The 26,207-nt window shown below is 39.4% G+C and overlaps 1 protein-coding gene across 10 annotated transcripts in view; it reads left to right on the top strand.

Annotated features, from left to right (window-relative positions):
- The window catches only part of PPP1R12A (protein phosphatase 1 regulatory subunit 12A), a 151,833-nt gene that overhangs the window by 66,167 nt on the left and 59,459 nt on the right, over positions 1-26,207 (top strand). For all 10 annotated transcript variants that reach the window (XM_084957774.1, XM_084957771.1, XM_084957773.1 and 7 more), the window contains exons 3-6: positions 7,196-7,314; positions 14,150-14,309; positions 18,344-18,488; positions 25,664-25,738. In XM_084957774.1, coding sequence (XP_084813900.1) covers positions 7,196-7,314; positions 14,150-14,309; positions 18,344-18,488; positions 25,664-25,738 — 499 coding nt within the window. The remainder of the gene's footprint in view (positions 1-7,195; positions 7,315-14,149; positions 14,310-18,343; positions 18,489-25,663; positions 25,739-26,207) is intronic.

Raw genomic sequence — 26,207 nt, forward strand, 5'->3', positions numbered from 1 at the left:
TGTCAGGTGCCGAGGGGGCGAACTGTGTTCTTGTAAGGAAAACCTGAGCAGGGCCTCGGTCAGAACTTCTGTTTGAATTCTTACTGTTAAAATTATTTTCAGGAGTTCCCGTCGTGGCGCAGTGGTTAACGAATCCGACTAGGAACCATGAGGTTGTGGGTTCGTTCCCTGCCCTTGCTCAGTGGGTTAACGATCCGGCGTTGCCGTGAGCTGTGGTGTAGGTTGCAGATGCGGCTCGGATCCCGCGTTGCTGTGGCTCTGGCGCAGGCCGGTGGCTACAGCTCCGATTGGACCCCTAGCCTGGGAACCTCCATATGCCGCGGGAGCGGCCCAAAGAAATAGCAAAAAGACAATTAAAAAAAAAAAAATTATTTTCAACTATTTTTTATTGTGGTACAGAACTTCAAAAATGAAATAGCAGAGTGCGTTCCCATTGAGGATATGTAAGATTATTTGCACTTTTGGTATTTTTAACTTTTTTTGTTCAGAGACTTTCAAAAGAAAATAGCATTTATTTTTGAAGTTAATAGTATATTGTCCTATTTACCCATCTTTGAAAAGTTCGGGTAGCTTAGTTTTCATGGTTTTTGTCTCATAGGATGGCGTCGAGTAATCCATTTGGATTTTCAGAAAACAGCTATTTCATTGGTATTCTGACTTGGTGATTTTTATTGTAGTAAAAGCATAATATTAAATTTACCATCTTAGGAGTTGCCATGTGGCACAGCAGGTGGCCCAGCTTTGATCCTTGGCCCAGGAATTTCCACATGCCACAGATTTGGCCAAAATAAAATAAATTTACCATCTTAACCATTTTTAAGTGTGCAGTTTAACAGTGTTAAGTATTGTTTTGCAACAGATGGCTAGAATTTTTTATCTTCAACACCAGACTTACCTGATATTTCCCCTTCCCTCTTCGCTTAGCCCTCCTTAGCCTTTCTATTTTCTGTTTCTGTGATTTTTAACAACTTTACATACTTCATATGAGTGGAATCCAACCACATTCAGCCTTTTGTGATTGGCCTATTTTGTTTGCCGTAATGCCCTTGGGGTTCATCTGTGTGACAGAACTTTTTATAAGGCTGTACTGATCTTTTCAATTTTTTTAAATTCATGTATTAGTATTAACTACATGAAAAATCCAAGTATTGGTTAAAACAACTTTTTTTTTTTTTTTTTCGATTTTAGGGCCGCACCTGCGGCATATGGAGGTTCCCAAGCTATGAGTCCAATCAGAGCTACAGTTGCTGGCCTATGCCACACTCCACGGCCACACCAGATCCAGGCCGCGCCTACGACCTATGTCATAGTTTACGGCAAAACCGGATCCTTAACCCACTGAGCAAGGCCAGGGATCGAACCCACAACCTAATGGTTCCTTCTCGGATTGGCTTCTACTGCACCACAGTGGGAATTCCCTTTTTGTTTTGTTTTATTGGGCTGCAGCCGCAACATATGGAGGTTCCCAGGCTAGAGATCGAATCAGAGCTGCACCTCTCGGCCTACACCACAGCCACAGCAACACCAGATCCAAGTCGAGTCTGTGACCTACACTACAGCTTATGGCAACGCTGGGTCCTTCCCACTGAGGAAGGCCAGGGGTCAAACCCGCATCCTCACAGATCCTAGTTGGGTTGGTTAACTGCTGAGCCACGAAGGGAACTTAAAACAACTTCTTGATACTAGTTTTCCTTCGGTAAAAAGAAAACAATATGTATCTAGTCGCTTACGATGGAGCGTGATGATGTGAGAAAAAAGCATGTATGTATGTATGTGTGACTTGGTAGAAAATTGACAGAACACTAAACCAACTACAGTGGGGAAAAATCATTTAAAAAAAAGAAAACCGTGTACATTAAATGTGTAAATGTGGACATTGAATATATTCAGCTCTTGCTGATGAAATTTCTCTTCGATCACTATTTTCTCATTAGCTTTCTTGTCTTTTTCTTTTTTCTTTTTCATTTTAGGGCTGCATTTGTGACATATGGGAGTTCCCAGGCTAGGGGCTGAATCAGAGCTGCAGCTGCCAGCCTACATACGCCACAGCCACACCACCACCAGGTCCAAGCTGCATGTGTGAGACCTGCGCCACTGAGCAAGGCCAGGGATCAAACCCCCATCTTCAGGGAGACTATGTCAGTTCTTAACCTATTGAGCTGCAGTGGAAACTCCTCATTAGCTTGTAAGTTAAAGATAAAGTTTTATTTAAAAGATCAGCTTTTTAAAATGAGCCACTTCTCAATCTCTCTACAGTTTGTTTTTAAATAAAACTCAAAATCCAAGATAATTAATAGACTGTCAAAATTTGTCTTACAAACTCAGTTAACACTGAATCAATCTACCCTAGATAGAGTCCTACCCACTCATCTAATAAACCACATCCAAGTTGCAACCAGTAACTTGGTTGACAACCTCACACTTTTTCTTAGATTTTTAAATTAAAACCTTGCAAATAATTTTGCAAATAATTTTGTAAAAATCCTTTTGGATTATGTCTTGATTTTGAGGTTTGTTGTCCAATTACTTATTGACTTAAGCTTCTAGATTATTATAAAACTCAGTAAACCTGGCAGTTTATCGTTTTTCACTTCAATAATTTATGATTTTTATCATTCACTTGGTGGCATCTCTTATGTTAGCCTCCTTTGTATTGCTTGAGGAAATCATTAACTATTGTTTGAGTAAATAAAAGCCTGTTTCTGTTTTTGGTTTTTTTGTTTGTTTGTTTTTTTACCCTGAAGCATTCAAAAAAATTGCTTATCTGAGAAACAGCCTGATATTCTGACTTTCAGTTTGGGACTTCTGTGTGAGATCTTTGTGGGTTTTTTTTCCCCCGAAAAATCTTTAAATAAATACGGTGTATTTTTTCCTAATCAGCGGTCCCCAAAGGTGCTTATAATACCTCAGCTTTTTTTTTGTTCTGAAAGATGTCTAGCTGTCTGTTTTCAGTATCTCCAAGGGTTCCACAAAGTGAATTTCTGGTGTTCCGGATAGCCTGTGTTTTGTTTCATATCGTCTTTAACATTGCTTTCTAAATGTGATGATTTTGCTTCATGTAGTAGCAGATTTTATTTTTAGACATTAACTTATTCAAACTTCGCACAACCCTGCAAGTCATCTCTAAACTAGTTTTCAGATGTTTTGCGTTAACGAGTATCAAACAGCTGTCAAGAGACAGAGATGGGAACCAAACTCAGAAAGTCTGCAGAACTTAAATGTTCTTTGAATGCCCTTTTGAGATTATTGATGGCAAATGAGAATTAATGCCCTGGGGTTCTATTTATTTGTCTTTTTTTTTTTTTTAATTTGCACTTGAAATGTAGTTCTGGAGTGCGGGAGAGATTTGAATTGTGTGCATACATGTAGATACCTAAACCTTTGGCTCAGGGCTTGCTCCAGGGCCTACTTCCTGCCAGCAGTTTTCGGAACTTTACTCTTGTTAGTTTCTTTTGACATCCGTCCTGTTTATATGATTTTGGATTGTCTGTGTTTGGATTTGACCTGGTATTTCCTTGAGACTTTGCTTCCCTCTGCTACAAGCACTGAAGCCACTCTGGGGTCTTTTTATTCTGTCTTTATATCCTTTGAGTAATTTCTAATACCTAAGCAAAATATAAATGGTTTTATGTTAATATTTCTGATTGTTCGATTGAGATTTTTCCTAGCAAAGTGTTCCCCTGGAGCACAGTGCAGATTCTGCTCCATTCTTCTCATTTTTTTTTTGCTCCAGATTCTTTCATTTATTTTGGTATACAGATGTTCCTCATAAGTTTTATGTTACATTTTTTACAGCTGTGAAACAGAAAAGGTGGTTTCACTTCAAGTTTGACTTGTTTGTAGATCACAAAAATGAAATATTACTTTGTACACACGGAGAGATGTTTACAGCTTTTACTAAAAGTGTAAAATGACCAAGGTTCACAATGTCCTGGTCACCATTTCTATGCTCTGACATATAAATACACACACACACACACACACACACACACAAATTTGCTGCAGAAAACTGGGATAACAAAAAATCTCCCCCCAGAAAACCTAACTAATACGAATTCCTCTAAGGCCACCCCTGCAGGTAGTCGCCACTGACGCCAGTTAGTGTTCTTTGCTTCCTCTCTTCCTCCTCCTCTGTGTGTATGGCTTGTAAAAGTTACAGCTCTGCATCGGTGCAGACAACTGGTTGGTAAAGTCCTTAAAGCAAAAGGTGACGGATACGACTTGATAGAACATTTAAACTTCAGTCAAGTACAAAACACTGTAAAAAGAAGGTTGGTTTGTTTGTTTTAATGTGGTGACAATATGGAAGAATATTGGTGGCACATCTAGAGTCAGGCGTAGGGAATAACTTGGCTGTTGTGTATCAGTAAAATCCACCGCCATCATCACATCACACACGTTAAGAACTGCAGTCTGTTGTCGACGCCGTCCTTGCCACTGCTTCTCTTATCCCACTGACCTCTAGTACCTCATAGATGTCTCCGAAGGGCATTCGTTTCCTCCATCAGATTCAGGCTTCCAACGTAATGCTTTTCTACTGCTGCGGGAGTTCCCGCGCTGGTCTGCCTACTTTCATTTTTTATCCATTCTATTTTTTCCCCACACTGTACAAAGAGATCTTTTTTAAACACATACCTGATCATTTAAGGATCTTACTCAATCAGCACTCACTGACCTTGGCGGGGGTGGGGGAGGGTGACAGAAATTACAGAGAGTGCTCCGTCCTTGAGTTGTACTCAGGAAAATCAACCAGGCCCCCGTCTGGCCATACACCTTCCTGTAACGGGGCTTGGTGCCTTGCGTGCTCTCTTCCGGAGTGTACTTTCCTTCCACTGTCTCACGGTACCATCCCCACCCCCGGTTACTAATCCGCTTGTCCTGTCATCCACTGATAGACAAGTCTATCACGAGGCATCAGAGTTTAAGTGTATTTTGGTAATGGATCCAGCTCACTTTCTGGACTGTGAGGTCTTTGAGAGGAAGATCTACATTAGGCTTTGCTTATCGTTGTGTTCCTGGCCCATGACATGGTGCTAGATGCGTAGTAGCACCTGTCTTAGTCAGTTTTGGCTGCTATACGAAAATGCCGTAAACAAGAAAGCTTAAACAACAGGCGTTTGTTTTTCGCAGTTCTAGAGATCGAGGGTCCAAAATCAAGGTGCCGGCCAGTTCTGTGTCTGCTGAGGGCCCTTGTCCTGGCTTGCGGGTGGCTGCCGTCTTGCTGTGTCCTCTGCGCAGAAAGACAGTGAGCGCTGGTCTCTTCCTCTTTAAAAACATTGATCCTGTCGTAGGTTTAGATTAGGTTTAACTTCATCTAAACCTAATCACCCCCCCATCAAAGGCCTACATTCTGATACCTTCATATTGGTGGGTGGGGTTTCAGCATGAATTTTGGAGGAACACAAAATCATTCAATCTATAGCAACACCCCGTAAGTATACATTGAGTTAATGAACACGTTAGAAATAAAAGCAAAAGACGTAAATAGAAGTTGACAAAAAGAGAAAATACAATTGCTGGTAAGCATATCTAGATATTTTCCACCTCATTTATAATCAGGAAATAACAAATTAAAACAATGATAAGATGTTTTAGTCCCATGATGTTGAAAACAGTTTTAAAGATTGGTAAAGTGTGATCCAGCTATATTGTGGAATATTTTTCAACTGTAGAGGGAAATGTTGCATTTATTTAAATTAATGTCATTAATAAATAATAAATTGATGTCATTAATTTTTGTTTTACCAAAAGAACCTCAGAAGTGACTGAGTATATTTGTTTACATAGCAAAGGTACCTGAACTATATTTACCATGCTGTTAACAGTGTATCTCTCTAGGGGAGGAACTTAATAATAGAAGAAGTGTAACAAATTTTTTTCCTTTTTTCTTCCTTTTTCCCCCTCCACCATTTTTATAATAGGAATATTTTCATGTAGCTTGTAAAACAATTACAAATAATAGTAGACCGTGATGGAAAATAATGTAAAAACAAATGTGTGTGTGTGTGTATGTACGACGGAGTCACTTTGCTGTGCGTAGAAATTTACAACATTGCAAATCAACCATACTTTAATTTTTTTCAAAAGACCTTAAAATAGATTGATTAGGGACAGAAAAAAAGAAGCCAGTCTCTGCATATAGAAAAATAAAAGCAGGGATTCCAGAAGAACTATGGACAGTTCCATGCTGTTGGAGCCTAAAGTGTGACACAGGGAAGAGGAATGAGGATGAAAAAGCCAGAATCAGATCCATAATGGCCATGTATGTTTTCTCCTAGCGTGGTGCAATTATTCACAAAATTTTAAGCTGGGAATTGACTCGTGTCATGTTAAACAGATGAGTCTGGGAGATGTTTAGTTGCCACAGAGGAAGAGATTCATAACCACTTTGTATCTGGATCCCCTTGGCAGGTTTGACCAAAACCTATGAAAAGTTCTTAGTATTGTGTTTCGGATGCATAAAATGAAGTACTGAGTACAAAGTATCTATGTGCTTCTTTAGTAACATAGTAAATAAAAAGACCAAGTAGTTGGTCAGATTCATTTTAAAACAGTGATGAGCAGAAACAGTATTTTAAGATATTTGCATCAACTGAATAACTTCCTGAATTACATCCATAGACCCAGGTTAACTGTTGCTGGGAGTTCCTTTTGTGGCTCAGCAGATTAAGAACCTGATGTTGTCTCTCTGTGGATGTGGCTTCAATCCCTGGCCTCTCCTGGGGGGTCAAGGATCTGGCATTGCTTTGGCTGTGATGTAGGCTGGCACAGCTGCTGCTCTGATTCAGCCCCTCACATGGGAGCTTCCGTATGCCACAGTTACAGCCATCAGAAGGAAAAAGAGCTATTGCTCTTGGCATGAGACTAGGAGCAGGGAGATAAGCTAGGAAACCAGTCGGTATGGAGAAAGTGGAAAATCTTAATGGGGACAGTGTGAAATGACCCTATAGAAGACTTAAAGTATTAAAAATAACATTTTTGTTTTAGTTAATGTGTGCATTGTCGAAAAATTAGAAAATATAGAATTTTAAAGACAAGAAAACAGGCTTTATGGTAGTTTCTTACAGCTTAAATCACATCACACGTGTTCTCGTCTTGGTTTTACTGCCCTCCTCTTGCTTTCCACGTTGCTATGCATCTAGTCTGGTTTCGCTGATAGCGTCACTGCCTGACTCTCTTCCTTTTGATGGTACAGGTTTTTGATTGGTCAGGGAGCACATGTGGGAGCTGTGAACAGTGAAGGAGATACACCTTTAGACATTGCTGAGGAGGAGGCCATGGAGGAGCTGCTTCAGAATGAAGTCAATCGGCAAGGTAACGAAAACCAATCCAAATGGAAAACATGTGTAAGACTATTTTGTAAAGAATAAGACACTTGACTTCTTCAGTAAATAATTGCTGATATTAAAAGACAGTCATAATTTGAATGGGAAAAAAATCGGCTTACCTAACACTATGTGCAGTACGATTCTTTCTACTTGGAAAAATATGTGATTCATAACTCTGTTATCTGGTCAGTATTTTTAAAGTTGAAAGAAGTATCATAAGTGGTAAGATCAAAGCATGAAACTATTTGGTAATAAAAGCTTTGGAAAGAAAGAAAACAGGCAAAAGGGGTAAGAAGTGTACACGGGGAATGAAACACATTGCAGATTTAAATAGAGCCGCTCAGAAGCCCTCACTGATAAGGTGGTGTTACGATCAGAACGTGGCGATGGAATCAGTCTTGTAGATCTGGGGAGAGGACTCGTGCACAGAGAGAGCAGCGAACTCAAGGATGGGAGAGTGCTTGGTGTATTCAGAGGAGCAGCTTTGAGGGTGACGGATGTGCCTGGAGCAGAACAGGGAAGGGGCTTGGAAGGAGATGACGTCACAGATGCAGCAGTGAACCCTGCCACGTGAGGCTCTGTGAAAGGCTTTTAGCTTTTCCTCCGATCGCAGTAGGGCGTCTGCATGGATCGAGATGGGGGGGGCATGATTTGACTTCCTTTAGTCAGGATCTCTGGGGCTGTTGTGTTGAGAATACACTGTAGGAAGATAAAGGCAGAAGTAGGGTGGTAGTTGACAAAATGATGAGAAAAGGTTGGATTTTAGATAAAATTTTCAAGATTTGGCCGGAAAGATTATTGGGTGGGTGATTCAGTGTAGAGTGTGTAAGAAAAAAGAGAAGATTCTAAGATTTTTGATTTGAGTAACTAGATGGGTGAAGTTTTTATGAGAGATGTGAATATTGTAGGAAGAGGTAAGTTTTGTAGGGAGAGTTCAGAGGTTCATTTTTCAGACATGCTAAGTTTGTTTTGCTGGTTAGCTGTCCAAGCAGTTGAATGTGTTAGTAGTGAAAGGTGCAAGCTGGAGATGAAAGTGTGAGAGACGTCAGTTTATAAATGAAGAGTGATTATGGATGGAATTTCTTTTATTAGTGTTCTAATACTAATTGTAATCCTTGCACAACTCTGCAAATTTACTAAAAACCACTGAAATGTGTACTTTACTTTTTTTATGACCTGAGCTATAGGATCTGGAAGTTCCCAGACCAGGGACTGAATCCGCAGCTGAGAACACCTATGCAACACTAGATCTTTTTTTTTTCTTTTTTCTTTTTCGTCTTTTTTGTCTTTTTAGGGCCGCACCCATAGAATATGGAAGTTCCCAGGCTAAGAGGCAAATCAGAGCTGTAGTTACCGGCCTACACCACAGCCACAGCAACGCATGGTCCAAGCCTCATCTGCAACCTACACCACAGCTCACGGCAATGCTGGATCCTTAACCCACTGAGCAAGGCCAGTGATCAAACCTGCCTCCTCATGGATGCTAGTCAGATTCATTTCTGCTGAGCCACGACAGGAACTCCCAACACTGGATCCTTTAATCCATTGCACTAAGCTGGGGATCAGACCCGTACCTACCAGCAACCCAAGCCACTGCAGTCAGATTCGTAACCCCCTGAGCCACAGCAGGCACTCCTTTGCTTTAAATAATGTGTGAAATACATCTCGATAAAGATGTCTGTGTGTATGTGTGAGTGTATCTGTATAATCCAGCAGTTCCTCTTCTGGGCGTAATCCCCAAGAACTAAAAGGTTTCAAAGAGTCTTCTGTACACCCGTGTTTGTAACAGCATTATTTACAATAACGAAAAGATGGGAGACACCAAGTGTCCATCAGTGGATAAATGACTAAACAAAATGTAGCATGTGCTTGAAATGGAATATTATTCAGCATTAAGAAGGAGATTCTGACATTGGCCACAGCGTGTATGAACCTTGAGGACCTGATGCTGTGAGGAATAAGCCACTCACAAAAAGACAAATACTGTATGATCCCACTTACATAGGTACCTCAAATATTTAAAATCATAAAGCCTAACAGTGGTTGTCAGGAGCTGGGAGGAGATGAGAACAGGGGTTTGTTTAATTAGTATAGCATTTCATTTTTGCAAGATGAAAGAGTTCTAGAGATTGATTGTACAGCAGTGTAAATGTACCTACCACTTCTGAATCGTACATTCAAAAATAATCATTAAGGGAGCTCTTGCTGTGTTGCACCAGGATGGACAGCTTCTAGGGGGCACTGGGACGCGGGTTCGATCCCCGGCCCTGCACAGTGGGTTAAGGATCTGGCATTGCTGCAGCTGTGGCTTGGTTCACAGCTGTGACTGGGATCTGATCTGATCCCTGGCCCAGGAGCTCCATGTTTTGCAGGGCAGCCAAAAAAAAAAAAAGATTAATAAGGTGGTAACTTTTATGTTATATGTATTTTACTACAGTTTAAAAAATCTATATATAAATAAATTTTTGTGTGATTTTTCACTGTATTAAGTTATGTCTAGGTAGCAATTGAATGAGTATTATTAGAAGAGAAATGTGTTTTACTAAGGCTAAAAAATAAAGGAAAGGTTTAGGATATTGTTAATGGGTTGGTTCCTGCCCAAGTGTGGTTCATCTGGAAATAAAAGCAAAGAAATAGAAGCTGAGTCAGTCCCTTGAAAAGACATTTTTATACCTTGGGATTAGGAAAACGCACATGAGAAAAGTAGTCATAAACTGGAGCTTGAATAAATACACAGAAGAGCTTTTAACAGCTATGTTCTAGGCAGGCAATTTGGGGGTAATGGGATCTTCAGGCCTTGAGGAAACTGGAAGATTGGATATAAAGCATCACAACCTGGAAAGACTGCCTCAGCTGCCCACCGTGCCCTGATGAGCACCCAGATAGACAGCAACAGTACTGTTTAATATTAGCAGTTATTATGAACGCCAGTTATGGAAAAGGCCTGAAGATGTACTGAAAACTTGCTGGGTTTGGTTTCCTTGTTTATAAGGGAACTGTTAATAATGCTGATTTTAGTTGTAATGATTCATTGAATATTGATTAGTGTGTCAGCATGTGTTCTGAGTCCTGGGTATTTAAAAAAGAAAAAAAGGAGCCAATCTTTGTTCTTAAGGATTTCACAGTGTAGTAGAAATGACAGCTATTGTAGGTAGAACTTCAGAATGCAGTGTGCTGTGTACTGAAATACAGACAGGAACAGAGTGACGGGGGAGAACCGAAAACACTGTGACTACCTGCAGTTGTCAGGAAGGGCTCGAGAGTGGTGACATTTGAGTGGGACTTTGCTGAACAGAGAAGGGAGGTGGTGGACGGAGAAGGCAGGTGGGACAGGAGGATGAACCTGGGCAAAGAAGGGGAGTGGAGATGTAGCTAACGTGGAGAACTCACTAGAACCGGAATGGACTAAGAAAGTCAAGATGCACTTAATACAAGGTTGAGGCCTGAAGAGGTGAGGCTGGAGCCAGATGGTGGACATGGACATCTGCGTCGTAAGCAGTAGCCGATGAGGCAGAGAGTCCCAGTCAGGAGACACCGATCGGAGGTGGTTTGTGTGATGCAGCTGACGACGGCCGTCTAGAGGATGAATTCGGATGCGGGCCCACGGTGGCCCGCTTTCCTTTGAAGAAGGCTCAGTTAATCCAGGCGAAAGATGAGAGGGACATTTAAGATGGAAAAGAGCAAAGAGCCAGGGCTGTGTTAAGAAAACCTGAAGGTAAAACTGAAGCGGCTTGGTGAAGACGTGGCTGTGGAGGTGAAGATGAAGAAAGAGTTGAAGCCCGCTCGTTTGCCTCCTGGCGTTTTTCACCTTAAGAGACGATGCTCCGATGAGCTCACGGACGATGATGTGGGGACAGCGCAAGAACAAATGTAGGAAGAGCGTGAGTTTGTTTGCGGATGTATTGAAGTTTGTTGTGGCAGAAGCACATCTAGATAACGGTGTTGGGTGCACTGTTGGAACGTAGGCGATTTCAGGATGGAAAATGTAAATTTGGAAGAATAATAGATGAGGCAGAATTTTCCGGAAAATAGTGTATAAGGTGGCCCTGAAAACGAAGAGTGAAGAGCTGATGTTAAAAATAACAGCTAACCCTTATTCAGTGCTGGTTATATACCAGGTGTTGAGCACAGAGCTTTGCATGGATTGTCTCATTTCATCCTCACAGCAATTCTGAGAGGTTAATACTACCTGTTATCTCATTTTACAGATGAGAAATCAAGGCTCAGTGATTTGCCCAAGGTCTTACAGGTAGGAGGTGGTGCAGTAGTCTGAGTTCCAAACTGTGTACCTTGAGCCCACACTCTTCATTACTATACCATACTGCATTTTATTAGGAATGTCTCTTAGGAAATGTTTCATGAGTTCATTTTATTCATATGATGTGAATACATGAGCTTATATAACTGTATTCCAAAGAAACAAAAGATAGGGGCATCTTGAATAGATTTTAATAATTATAAAGAGTAGCCTAGGAGTTCTCGTCGTGATGCAGTGGAGGCAAATCTGACCAGGAACCATGGGGGTGCGAGTTCGATCCCTGGCCTTGCTCGGTGGGCTGGGGATCCAGCGTTGCTGTGAACTGTGGTATGGGTTGGGGACTCCGCTCAGTTCCCGCGTTGCTGTGGCTTTGCTGGTGTAGGCCTGCAGCTGCAGCTCCAATTCATCCCCTATCCTGGGAACCTCCATAGGCTGAGGGCGCAGCCCTAAAAAGCAAAAAAAAAAAAAAAAAGAGTAGCCTGAATATATCACTAGTAATGATAAAATTTCTCAAATTATTTGTCCTGGTGTGAAAGTTGTTACTTAATATTTTTAAATACTTTAATCATTCTTTCAGCTCTTATTTCTTATTCTAAGATATTTGATTAACAACTAGCCATGCTTAAGTAAATTGCCTTCAGAAGTAGTAATGATTGACTAGGAGATGTAAGTATTTCTGATTTATGTTTTAATGCACTTTTCTTTATTTAGCAAAGTTTGCATCTCTTAGTTAACCAAATTTTTATTCTTAAGAGAATATTTTTTTTTCCTGCCTAAGAAAATTGGCTACATTTCAAGCTAACACTAATTTTCAAGTAGTGACACAGGTTAAATAATCTAATCACCTAATTACTTCCCACCCAATTTAGTTTTAGTATCTGTTATTTTCATTGTTTAGAAACTTTACAGTTATAGGTGGATTAAGGATCAGGCGTGGCCGTGGCTACAGCTCCAATTTGATCCCTAGTCTGGGAACTTCTGTATGCCACAGGTGTGGCCCGAAAAAGCAAAAAACAGCAACCAAAAAAAACCCTGAACAGTTGAATACATGGATATGAATTATAGGGGAGCTCTCAGCGAGGAATTGTGCCTCTGTAATTATTTTTTATTCATTTATTTATGCGTTCATCATTCATGTAAACATTTTCTGATCCCTTCTACTCTGGATCAGGTACCCATCCAGACAGTGGGACCTCTGGGTGAAAAAGCAGTATCTTCAGCTTTTTAGTAAACTCGTTTTCTTCTGGAGTATAAATACATGTTGTATGTGCTATTTAGTAATTAGCGAGCATTTGAAGCCATAAGATAACATGAGATCACTCAGGAATTTCGGGATTATCTTTTCTATTTTAATTTTTTTTCCTAGGAGATTGAGTTCTTTGGAGGTCCTGTTCTTTTTTGGATTCTGACTCTTAACACCTCAACCTAGCACCATCCTTAATGGTTTTAAATGAATAAACAGCTGTATAACTTATTGAAATTGGAGTTCCCGTCAAGGCTTAGCAGAAATGAATCTGACTAGCATCCATGAGGACGCAGGTTCAGTCCGTGGCCTCATTCAGTGGGTTAAGGATCCAGTGTTGCCATGAGCTGTGGTGTAGGCTGTAGACACTGCTTGGATCTGACGTTGCTGTGGCTGTGGTTTAGGCCAGTGGCTACAGCTCTCATTCAACCCCTAGCCTGGAACCTCCAGATGCCGTGGACGTGGCCCTAAAAAGACCAAAAAAAAAAAAAAAAAAAAAAAAATTGAAATTATCAAATTGATACTAATGATGTCAGTAATGTGCTGTATTGAAAAAGGAAGGAAGGTTTGGTAGAAAAATATCCGTTTTAAGGTCTTTTAAATTTGGGGTGAAGACAGTATCTCCAGGTTGAGGTATTCAGTGAACATTTGTATCTACTAGGCTAGAGTTCATAGAACTAATCAGCAATGCATAGACATTTGAGACTTAGTTACATCTACATGATTGTTTTAAAAAAAAAGAAAAACTTTGTTTAAGACCAAAGCATGATTATACTTTGGGGGATATTCAAATTTTTAAAAACCAAAGGAATGAAAAGATGAAAGAAAACCAAAGTAATATTGTAGGGTAGAAATTTAGTAGTTAGTAGAGAATGCTAATAAAATATCTACAGTATTCCCAGGTTTCTTTATATAACAGTTTGTTCCAAGCAGCCCATTTTTCAAAAATATAATTTCTGGGAGTTCCCGTCGTGGCGCAGTGGTTAACGAACCTGACTAGGAACCATGAGGTGGTGGGTTCGGTCCCTGCCCTTGCTCAGTGGGTTGATGATCCGGCGTTGCTGTGAGCTGTGGTGTAGGTTGCAGACGCGGCTCGGATCCCGCGTTGCTGTGGCTCTGGCGTAGGCCGGTGGCTACAGCTCCGATTCGACCCCTAGCCTGGGAACCTCCATATGCCGTGGGAGCGGCCCAAGAAATAGCAAAAAGACCAAAAAAAAAATGTATATATATAATTTCACTTTTATTTCCATTTAAACTTGAAATATTTCTGAAGAAAAACATTTTCTATAAAGAAAAAAATAATTATTTTAATTTTATCAGGGGTTGATATAGAAGCAGCTCGAAAGGAAGAAGAGCGAATAATGCTTAGAGACGCAAGACAGTGGCTGAATAGCGGCCACATAAACGACGTCCGGCACGCGAAATCTGGAGGCACAGCACTTCACGTCGCAGCTGCTAAAGGCTATACTGAGGTTTTAAAGTAAGTGTTGCTTCTCACAGTTGTTTTTTTGCTCTGGTTTGTTTTCCTTATGTCGTTTTTCCTTTTCTTAAGATACCTGCAAACATTTTGAAACAGCTTATGAAAGTAAATGTCCTTGGAACAAAGCTCCTTTATGTCACAATAAATTTGTGTTTTGGTTTTTATTTATACAATGCAAAAGTGTTGACAATTACAGGGAAAAAATAATTCAGTTCATAACTTTTTTTATATGTATGTGAAAACAAGACTGACTGACTCTCAGCAGAATCTATAGCACCCTTATGTTGCTTTTGTTCCATTTGAGCTTCTAACATCAATCTGTTCTCCTTATTCCCTCTCCTCAGTAAAAACAGTGAAGAAGTTGTAAGTGGGTCAGTTATTCCAAGTCTCCTCCTATTTCAATCCCTATCACTTCAATAACTTAAGCCTGCTTCTAGAATAGCATAGTTAACTTTTAATTAGTTTCCTTGTATACCATTAAGTGGGTTATGAAATGAACTTAGTTGCCAATAGCATTTTTTTTAAAAAAAAAAAATTAAAAATATCAGAGTTTTGCATATGGTAAAGGTAAACATTGTTTCTTAAAATTCTTATTTCTGTAAATGTATATATGAGTACTAGATTGCACTATAAAATAGATTTCTAAACTGCTTTCAAGCAGTTTTGTAGTTCAGTTCCAGACGCGTAAAATCCTTTGTTAAAATTCTCAGCAGGGATTAGAATGAAGTTTAAACTCCTCAGCTTAGCACCTAAGACCATTAGTCATCTGGCCATTCATTGGTTCCTCTCAACCTAAGCTGCTACCATTGCTCCTCAGGCATGCATTATTCCAGCTCTATATATTAGCTTGAAGTTTTGGCTTGATGTCTTAATGCCTATTCTTTTTTTTTTTTTTTTTTTTTTTTTGGTATATTCTAGGGTTGCTCCTGCGGCATATGGAGGTTCCCAGGCTAGGGGTCTAATGAGAGCTGTAGCTGCCAGCCTTCACCAGAGCCACAGCAATGCGAGATCCAAGCAGCGTCTGTGACCTACACCACAGCTCACAGCAGCACTGGATCCTTAACCCACTGAGCGAGGCCAGGGATCGAACCTGCAACCTCATTTTTCCTAGTTGGGTTTGTTAACCACTGAGCCACCACGGGAACTCTTTGATGCCTATTCTTATTTCTGTCTAGATGTCTTCATTCACTGTCTCTTCAGCTTGGCAAATTCCTTCTGATCCTTTAACTCTGTTCAAGGCTCTTAAATTAAACCTATGGGGGGGGAATAACCTCAGCCTCATTCATAACTATTGCAGATAAAGCTACAATGAATTACAATTTTCCATTTATCATATTGGCAAAGATCAAAATGTTCGGCATATGGTTGGCACGGTTGAGGAAAGGCACTCTTACCAGTTGGTGGAAGTACAAATGACTATCCAGCAAATTTTATCAAAATTAACAGTTATTCTTTGGCTTAGCAGCACAACCTCTAGGAATTTTTTTTTTTTTTTTCAGATATTCTCCCTCACACAGGAAATAAGTAATGTGCTGAGAAGCAGTTTTGTCTATAGTAGGAGAATGGTTGAATAAATTATAATACATCCTTTCATTGGAATATTCTGTAGTGATTAAAACACTACATATAGATAGGGGAAAAGGACTAGGATGGGTTATTAAGTGTGCCTCATTAATGTTTATCTTTCAAAAATTTAAATTGTGTTTGCTTATCTCTGCGTAAAGACATCTTTATAAGGATCTGATCTAAAGCAGTAGTATGGTTATCTGTCAGGAGGGGAAACTGGCTAATGATCAGCCGTTATTCTGTAACTGATCAGTCACTTAATTCTTTTTTTTTTTTTTTTTTTTTTGGTCACATATGGAGGTTCCCAGGCTAGGGGTCAAGTCGGAGCTATAGCTGCCACCCTATGCCACAGCCACGCAGGATCCGAACCACATCTGCAACCTACACCGCAGTTCACAGCAACACTGGATCCCTGACCCACTGGGTGAGGTCAGGGATTGAACTCTCATCCTCATGGATACTAGTCAGTTTCGTTTCCACTGCACCACAACGAGAACTCCTCTTTTTTATTTTTGAAACTGTTGAAGGTATTACTTAGGAAAGAAGATATTAAATCAGAAATAAATGGAAGAGACTGATTTCTAATGTAGCATTCTCCCCACTTAGCCTCTCCCCACTAAACACACACAGCCCCTTGCAGTTGATTTTTATGCTTTTCAGCTCTGTACTCCTATTATAGCTTCATCATAAAACCTATCTTGAGGATTGATTGTTGTTTTACTTGACTTTTTTCTTCCATTAGAAGTTCCTTGAGTACAATAAATACTGTCTTGTTTTTTTTAGTATCCTTGCATAGGAGAGCCTTATGTTTGTGGGGGGGAAATGTGTCTACCTTTCTCTTCACACAGATTCCCAAGTACTTATACTTTTATATCACTTGGGATTTTAACATTATCATGGTTCATATTTCCTAATGGTATATTTTATTAACTTATATTCCAGTATTCTCTTCAGTTAATAAAGTATTTGATTATGTAAACTTTAATGACCCCCCCCTTTTTTTTTTTTTTTTTTTTTAGGGCGGCACCTGCAGCATATGGAAGTTCTCAGGCTAGGAGTTGAATTGGAGCTACAGCTGCCAGCATACATTGCAGCCACAGCAAAGCAGGATCCGAGTTGCATCTGCGACTCATACCTCACCTCATGTCAATGCCAGATTGGGGATCAAACCTGCCTCCTCAAGTTGGGTTCCTTACTGCTGAGCCATAACGGAAACTCCCAACCTTATTTATTTTTTTTTAGCTGAAATCTCTGGAATTATATCTGTTAGCTTGTTTTTCAGATCAGTGGCTCTTAAATATAGGTCTGCAAGCAGGTGACAAGCTGTGAAATGAGATCATATGAAGAACTTCCTGAAATGCTGATTGATGGGAACCGTCTCCCAATACTGTTTAATTTAGTGAGACTCGGGTGGCACTGGGGAATCTTTTTTTTTTTAAACAAGTTCTTCAGATGGAGCCATGGAGCCAGAATTCGAACATTTGCTTTAGGCATTGTTAGGAAGCGAGGGATCAGTTCTTGAAACATAAGTAAATGGTTAAGTATTAGCTATCACTACCACCTCCTGTAGGTAAAAGAAGCCCCTTCTCAAGGTCAGCATCTTGGAAAGTAAGGTAAAGGTTAACCAGACTTGAGTTGTAAAGTACTCAGTGTTCTCCTTTGTGTGTGGGGCTGTGCTGTGTGCCACTTGTAGACCATTCTTTACTCTGTCAGCTTCATTTCTAAACACAATAAAGATCGATGGCCGTGTAAAACTAGAAGCGCATACTAACGTTTCTGTAGCTCTTTGCATTGTATTCAAATGTATTCCTGTTTTCTAGCTTTGTGATGAGAGTATCTGCTTTCTACTGCTGCAGAAAAGTAGATTCCACCCCTTGGAATATTTATTTTGCGTTGCTTTGTTCCTAACAGTCAGATTATCATTTCCCTGTGAAAATTTCCAGTGGTAGCTCATGAAGGTTCACGAAGGCTTTCACAGACCAGTTCCTTAACTGCAAAGAAGCAAAGACAGTATGAATAAGTTTGTTTGACCTATGGTATATTTTTAGAATACAATCAGCCTGAGATAATATATCATACCAACACCTGAAGACATTCGCTACAAGAAATCACTTTAACATACAGATTGATCCAGTTGTTTTAAAAAATTGTGACCTTGGCTATGAAAGTTTCAATGGAGACATATTAACAAGCGTTAATTAGTATCATACCAAACCATAAGACTCATATTATTAGGAATCAATTAACTGAATGCATTATTAAGGCAGTAACTCAAGATCCTCTATGTCATTGTTTTCTGAGAATTATTTTCTTTTGCCTAAGTTAATTCCTTGAGGGGAGGATGGATTTTTGAACTACGAAAAGAAATACATTGCAGATTTTTCTTAACTTGCATGGGATAAAGCTTTTGATGATGATGACTTATTCCTAGATTTTAATGATTATCTAATTCACTATAATTTCTTTAGACTTTTAATACAGGCAGGCTATGATGTTAATATTAAAGATTATGATGGCTGGACACCTCTTCATGCTGCAGCTCACTGGGGTAAAGAAGAAGCCTGTCGAATTTTAGTGGACAATCTGTGTGACATGGAGATGGTCAACAAAGTGGTAGGCCTTTTAAGTGTATTTAAACATTTTAACTTTTAGAAACAAAGTTTTAGTCTAAAGATGTTATGAGAATATAAATTATATAATTGTATTAAGTTTTATTAACTACAAAACAACACTGTGTCATTCATTTTAGGTCTTTTCATCTACTTCTGAGGTGGTTTGTCCTTGTTTGGCAGAGAAAAAAAGTTTTCTTCTTTGAGTAGGAAAACTTGTATGACCTTGTGTAGTGATTTGGGTGCTTCTGTTGAGTCTTGGAAATTCATGCATTGAGAAAATGTTGTGTTGGTGCGAATGTTTTCTCCCTCCTATTTATTGAGTTGAAACCCATGTGCAAGTGTTTCCTTTTAGCTGATAGTCTTGTTTGCTTGCTTATAGTGGTTTTTTAGGCACCATGGATAGTGCAGTCTTGGAGCATGTGAGAATAGTAAAAACCATCAAGTTTTATGCCAAGTAAGGTCCCCGAGATGCAGAGCTTAGTCTCCTCATTTTGGAGATGGGAAAACTGTTTAGAGAGGTAAATTACTTACTAATATCGCCCAGTTAGGTCGAGGGAAGCAGCGAGTGAATGTCGTAAAAGTGGTTTTCACAAAATCGTGACTAGATTCAGGTTGTCAAATTCCTTGTTAGATTAGGTGTTTCTTCTCTGTTTGCACTACCATCGCTCGGGTGCTAGTATCACCAGTATTCCCTAGATCCCTCCCGCTCCATGTTGGTAGATGAGAGAGCTGTCTACCAAAAGTTGCAGAGCTCAAGGCATGTCTCCTCTAGTGAGCTTAAGTACTTTTAAAGTCCATAGATATACCTTACGTGTTGCATTTCTTACGATAGTAGAGATTACTTAGCAGGGGTTCCTGAAATGATCTCATCTTTATTGAAATGAGGCCATCTGATTACTGTGGATATTGCTGCTGGTTCTCTGGAGAAGGGAATCTGGAAAAGGAGAGCAGATGTGATACATACTTGAGATTTGCCCATCAGGATGTGGTTGGAGTTTGAGGGTGGCAGTGTAGATTCATGTCCTAGTTGCTGGCATAAAAAGATAAAGAAGCTCTCTCAATTCCTTGGCTCTTTCTGGAGTATTTAATGTATGTATTTACAAATCTATTTTATGTAAGAAATACACAGGCAAGAAAATCATAGGAAGTTGTGAAAATACTCAGAAAGTCAAGATAAAAAATGTTTGCGAATGATCCATTTGTAAGTATAGGTTTGCTCTTATATGTAAGTACAAAAGTCTTCGATCTAAATTTTTAATCAAAGCTTTTGATAATTTGTTTTCTGTCAGTGTTTTTTTTTTTTTTTTTTTTGTCTTTTTGTCTTTTTTGTTGTTGTTGCTATCTCTTGGGCCGCTCCCGCGGCATATGGAGGTTCCCAGGCTAGGGGTCGAATCGGAGCTGTAGCCACCGGCCTACGCCAGAGCCACAGCAACGCGGGATCCGAGCCGCGTCTGCAACCTACACCACAGCTCACGGCAACGCCGGATCGTTAACCCACTGAGCAAGGGCAGGGACCGAACCCGCGACCTCGTGGTTCCTAGTCGGATTGTTAACCACTGCGCCACCACGGGAACTCCTGTCAGTTTTTTTATTAGGACACTATTCTATTTGTAATCATCATTAGAAGATACATGTTGATAACTGTTTAATTTTATGTAAAAGTCTAGCTACTTTTAGCTTAATTCATCATTCCTCTCCTTACATGTAGAAACGCTCCCAGAAGTTAGAATTTTTCTGAAGAAATTAGTGCATGCTTGTTAACTTCTGATCTTTGTTCTGCATTCCTCTCTTCTCAAATTGCCCCCTAAAGACTGCTTGTCTGCTGACAAGGGCTGGGCAGTGTTGATTAGTTTATTCAGTGTTAGTGGCTTCCAAAAAAGGACCAGAAGAGAGCTTTTTTTTTTTTTTTTTTTTTTTTTTTTTTTTTTTTTTTTTTGGTCTTTTTAGGGCCACTCTTGCAGCATATGGAGGTTCCCAGGCTAGGGGCAGTGGCATACACCACAGCCACAGCAACATAGGATCTGAGCCAAGTCTGCAATCTACACCACAGCTCACAGCAATGCCAGATCCTTAACCCACTGAGCGAGGCCAGGGATCGAACTTGCAGCCCCATGGTTCCTGGTCACATTTGTTTCTGCTGTGCCACGATGGGAACTGGGAACTCTGAGAGAAGCTTGTTAATTGGAGTGGTTTCCCACACATTTATATCACTTCCTAGATTAAATATGTTACGTTATGCTAATGGAATATACAGAATACATAGTATGAATGAGAAAAAGTTAATCTTTCATCTGCTCTAATTATCCGATTCCTATGCCATTTATCATAATTGTGCTTTAATAGAAAGACTACATATAAAATTATTTTGCTCTCCTTTTGTTTCTATATTACTATAGTAGCAATTCCCTGTATTGCCCTAAATTTTAATGTTATCCCCTCATTTTGTTATTTCACTGCATGTTTATATCGTCTTAAAAGATTTGTGCCTTACCTTATCGTTTTGTACTTGTTTTCGCATATAGTATCTACTGTTTTCTTTTTAGCAGTCTCATATATGAAGTTATCTGAGTTTTGCAGGTTCAGGAATATGATCAGAGAAGTCAGGTGATTCTCATTAAGCCCTAATAAATGTTTCTTTTTAATCAGCTAAGATCCACTGAAAAAGTTTTTTAGTTTTTTATTTCTTTTTTGTTTTTCCCTAGATATTAACTCAGAAGTTTGTAAAGATATGATTTTAAAATTTTTATCAGAATATTGTTTTTCTTGAAGTTGCCTTATGGCTCTGGGTACTGCTGCTGTGATGTGGGTTCAGTCCCTGGCCTTGGAAGTCATGATTTTAAAGACATCTTTTAATAGTGAGAAGTTGTGTAATGTGTATAGCATTTTATTTTATTTTGTCTTTTGTCTTTTTAGGAGAGCACCTGTGGCATTTGGAGGTTCCCAGGCTAGGCCTAGAATCAGAGCTGAAGCTGCTGGCCTACACCACAGCAACGCCAGGTCTAAGCCAAGCTTATGGCAACACTGGATCCTTAACCCACTGAGTGAGGCCAGGGATCGAACCTATGTCCTCATTGATGCAAGTCAGATGTGTTTTCTGCCAAACCATGACAGGAACTCCTATAGCATTTTAAAAGGCTCTTGTGCCATAGATAAACACAAATACAAGGGGTTTTTTGTTTGTTGGTTTGTTTGGGAGGAGAGGTGTTTGAGGGGACTGGGGTTTGAGAACTATATTCTATGGTAATGGAAGATATTTTTATAAAACTTTTAATTTCATAATTTGCTTATGTGAGTTAGACCATCTCTGAGTTAAGACTGTCTCAGTTGTCATTGGCTACATTTTAAAATAATATGTCCTGCTTCATGTTCAATTTAGACAAATTAGTTTTACTTTTTAAGCCTGCCTATATGAATTTATCTTGTCATTTGATACTTTCTCCAGTTACTTAGAGATTAAATATTTTTACTAAATTTCTTTTTAAAATATCAAAGAAATACATTTAAGGCACTTTCAGATAGTTTAGATGAATAGAAATGTGTGATAGAAAATACAACAAGTCATATAAAAACCTTGACAGTCTTTCTTCATGAGTGGAGAAAATGTTCTAAAAATAAACATTTAGTGATTTTTATCTTATTTCTTTAACTTATTTTCAAACTAAAACATTTGCTGTAATTTTAATTCATTATTATAAATTATGTGATTCAGATTTTATATTTGAGGCTTTTTATTTTACTTCTCTAATTTATCAAAGTATTGTTTTACCAGAGTATACCCAAATATTGTCCCTTTAAAAATATTAAGGTATTTTTCTATTTGGAATTTTCTCTTAAGGCAGGACTGCAATGATTAATAGACCACTTTTTAGCTGGATAGTTGTCATAATAAAGATTTAAATGAATAGCAAAACTGCTTCTGCTGTTCATGGGCACAAGCTTTGGGGTTTTTGTTGTTGTTGTTTTTCTCCTGATTCTGTCTGAGGTTATTCTTATTTTATATGTAGACAGTCAGGACCTGGATCCTCTTCCCACTTTTCGTTCATTACCTGCAGGAGCTGGGCAGAGACCATGATACTCAGAGCCTGGGTTTCCTCATCTGTACGGTATAAACATAATACTGGTGTTTATCCTGATTCCTTGACTGGTTGTCCTGAAGATGAAGCGAGATTGTACCTGCAGAAGCGGTTCGGTTAGAATAAGGGAGGAAGGAGGAGGCTATGAAGTTAGGTGTGAACAGTGGCTCTAGGGTGGCTCTGGCAGTATTTTCTGAAGATAGTTTTCTTGTCAATATGAGTTCTTATTTGCTTATATTTAGCATTGTGTCCTCCGTTGTTTCTTGACTGCTTTGAGTGACTCTGATTATATGCCCTACTGTGTTTGTACCCCATTTAGTGAAGCGTAGTTGCCTTGTCGTAAAGAGTTAGACAGTGCTTAGCTTCATAACTATCCTATAGATGTTTAAAGAACATGGGTAAGTCACTGAGTTAAGTTGATGGGTGTGCTTTTTTGAAATTAGAAACTTTCTCTGTATGTAGCCTACATTTTACTCCAGTTTTTATTCTCTAGCAGCTGCTGTTTGCAAAATAGATTCATTTATCAAGGGAAAAAAGTGAAAAGAAAGGTTAGCAAGGTCATCCAATTTCCTATTCTTAGAGAGGAAGTTTTCTTGATTACCGAAAATAATCCTATTGTGTTTACCTGCTGCTAAATTCTTCATTATAATTCAACAAATGTTTCAAAGTATGATATTTCATTTATGAGAATAGTTAATACTTTAATATTTAAAAAGAAGTCAGTGGGTTACTTGCACATGTTCTGGAACACAATTTGCTTAGAGTGTGTAGCCTGGGTAACATTGCAGAACTAATTGTCAAAGAGAGTATAATAGAGCGTAACAGGGGTTAGCAAGTGTTACTGATCCAAAGGGCACCTTTGAGTTTTGAGCCAGTTGTTTTGTTTTAGAGCCATTTACTCCTCAGGAAATTTAGGAGTAAATGGCTCCTAAATTTACTTTTTTGGGTTTTGGTTTTTGTTTTTTTGTCTTTTTTGGGCTGCACCTGCGGCACATGGACGTTCCCAGGGTAGGGGTCAAATCGGAGCTGCAACTGCTGGCCTGAGCCACAGCCGCATCAATGCCAGATCCGAGCCTCATCTGCAGCCTGTACCACAGCTCACAGCAATGCCGGATCCTCAACCCACTGAACGAGGCCAGGGATCCAACCTGCCTCCGCACGGCTACCAGTCGGGTTTATCACTGCCGAACCACGAGCCACGCCGGGAATGCCCAGGAATTTAGTTCTTAACATGTACTGCTCAATTGGGGGAAAAGAGCTAAAACTTTTTTTTTCGGACTGAGTAGGGAAGGCTTTCTACTGGGAAGACTTTGTAACAAGAAAAGGCAGGTGTACAAGTGGTTTTGGATCTTGTAAATTTTAAATACACACATTTCCCTATCTTGATAAAAAGTGATATTTTATGTAGTTTTGAGATATGTTCCATAGACTTGACTTTATAAACGGAAAGTGGAAAAATTGGCTCACATATTGGGTAGCTTATAGTTATTTTTTTAGTGTTGAGAATTTTAACTCCTTTCAAGTAGATGCCACCATCCTAGTGTTGGTATAAATTGAGGGTTGTAGTTTTGTGTGTTTTTCAAGAAAGAATTTGCGTGCTTTCAGAAGGCATTGATATCCACCTATCTGACTTTTTGTGGATGTGGAACTCTGTTGTGAAGAAAATTTGAATTTCCGTTCAGAATGGTATGTTTTTCTAGTTGAAAGAAGTTGAGGGTTTTTTTGTTTTTTGTTTTTTCTGAAGAAGAATCATACACTGACAGACATACACTAAGGTAGAGTGTATTCTAAATAAAAAGCTTTTTGACATTCTGGAAACTTGTACCCAGTGGGGTTATTATAAGGACTAAGCTGGCCGCAGGAAAAATCCTTACTATGTTTGGTCAACAGCTCTTTGAAATTTTCTTTTCCGCTATGAATAAAAATGAGTTGGAATCCCCACTGTAGCTCAGTGGTAATGAACCTGGCTCGTAACCATGAGGATGCAGGTTTGAACTCAGCCTTTATTCAGTGGGTTAAAGCATCCGGTGTTGCTGTGAGCTGTGGTGTAGATCACAGGTGCAGCTTGATCCCGCATTGCTCTGGTTGTGGTGTAGCCTGGCAGCTACAGCTCTGACTGGACCCCCAGCCTGGAAAGCTCCTGTGGTGCAGGCGCAGCCCTAAAATGAAAAATAAATAAATGAAAACAAACTGACAGTTCATCTGGACTAATTTTTTGAAACTAAGTCATATCTGTGGCTGGCTGAACTTTTAAGCAGTTTAGAAATATGTTTATTTTATTACCCTACTAAGAATTTAATTTTTCTGGAGGTAAAAAAGAAAGAAGGCCTCAAGGTTAAACTTGGAATTAGCACATGACCCAGTAATTCCACTCATAGCTATATACCCAAGAAAATTAAGAGATGTCCACACAAAAACGGGTACACAAATGTTCATAGCAGTATTATTCATTATTTACCAAAAAGCAGAAAGCAAAAGCAAATGTCCATCAGCTGATGAATAGATTAGCAAAATGTGGTGCAGCATGAAATTGAATGTTATTCAGCAATAAAAAAAATATGAAGTAGTGACACATGCTGAACATGGAAGAACCCTGAAAACAATGTGCAGAGTGAAAGAAGCCTATATATTGTAGGTCTGTATATTGTCTGGTTCCATGTATGTGAAGTGTCTAGAATAGCCCAGTCTGTAGTCAGAGTAGATCAGTGGTTGCCGCAGACTCAGGGAGGGGAGAATGGGGAAGCTGCGGAGGGGTTGCTAATGGGTGTGTCCTTTTTGGGGGGATGATGAAAAGTTGTAAAAAGGATCGTGGTGGTTATAAAGCTGAATATACTAAAAACCAGTGAATCGTGTACTTGAAATGGTGACTTGCATTACAGCTCAGTCAAGCTAAGCTGAAACATAAAGGGAGATTTGTCAGCTGCTGCTGCTCTCCCACGGATTTCTCATACATCTTTAGGTCATGGGCATCATGTTTCATACCTGTAGTCAAACGGTGTTATCAGACTTATTTATACTCATACAGAATTATCAAAGGCATTTTATAATTGGTGTAATTTGATTTTTTTTTAAATCATTACCAACCCTCCTATTTCCTGCGTAGGGCCAGACAGCCTTTGATGTCGCAGATGAAGACATTTTAGGATATTTGGAAGAGTTGCAAAAGAAGCAAAATCTGGTATGTTTGATAACTGTCTAAAAATTGTCTGTATTAGCGAATCTCTCAAAGCTTTGAATTTCAGACTGTCAAAAAAGTATTCTTGCGATGTTCTGTACTGTTTAAGTTATTCCTAGCAGTCAAACCCACTGACAGTGAAAGGAAATAAAGAGGTAGTGAGGGTGTTTATTTTAGCCTTTTGTGTTGCTTATCCCCGTTTCTCCAGCCTCGCCTTCCCAAGATGAATATTTCTATAATGTATATGTTCTCAGTAATAAAATGTTACAGTTTCACGAGAAAGTTTGCTTAGAAAGTGGAGAGAGACTCTGAAATCTCGGATTTCCAGAATAGCAGACCCTCGATAAGCAGGGAGTTGCACAGCTAGGAGACAGATTTTTTTTTTTTTTCTTATTAATTTTATGGCCGCACCTGCAGGATATGGAAGTTCCCTTGCCAGGGATCACATCAGAGCCATAACTGTGACGTAGGC

The sequence above is a fragment of the Sus scrofa genome, chromosome 5 (genome assembly GCF_054392235.1).
Source record: "Sus scrofa isolate SSC_HxYL_T2T_F1_AM1 chromosome 5, Sscrofa_HxYL_maternal_Yorkshire_Landrace_v2.0, whole genome shotgun sequence".
Classification (NCBI taxonomy): Eukaryota; Metazoa; Chordata; class Mammalia; order Artiodactyla; family Suidae; genus Sus; species Sus scrofa.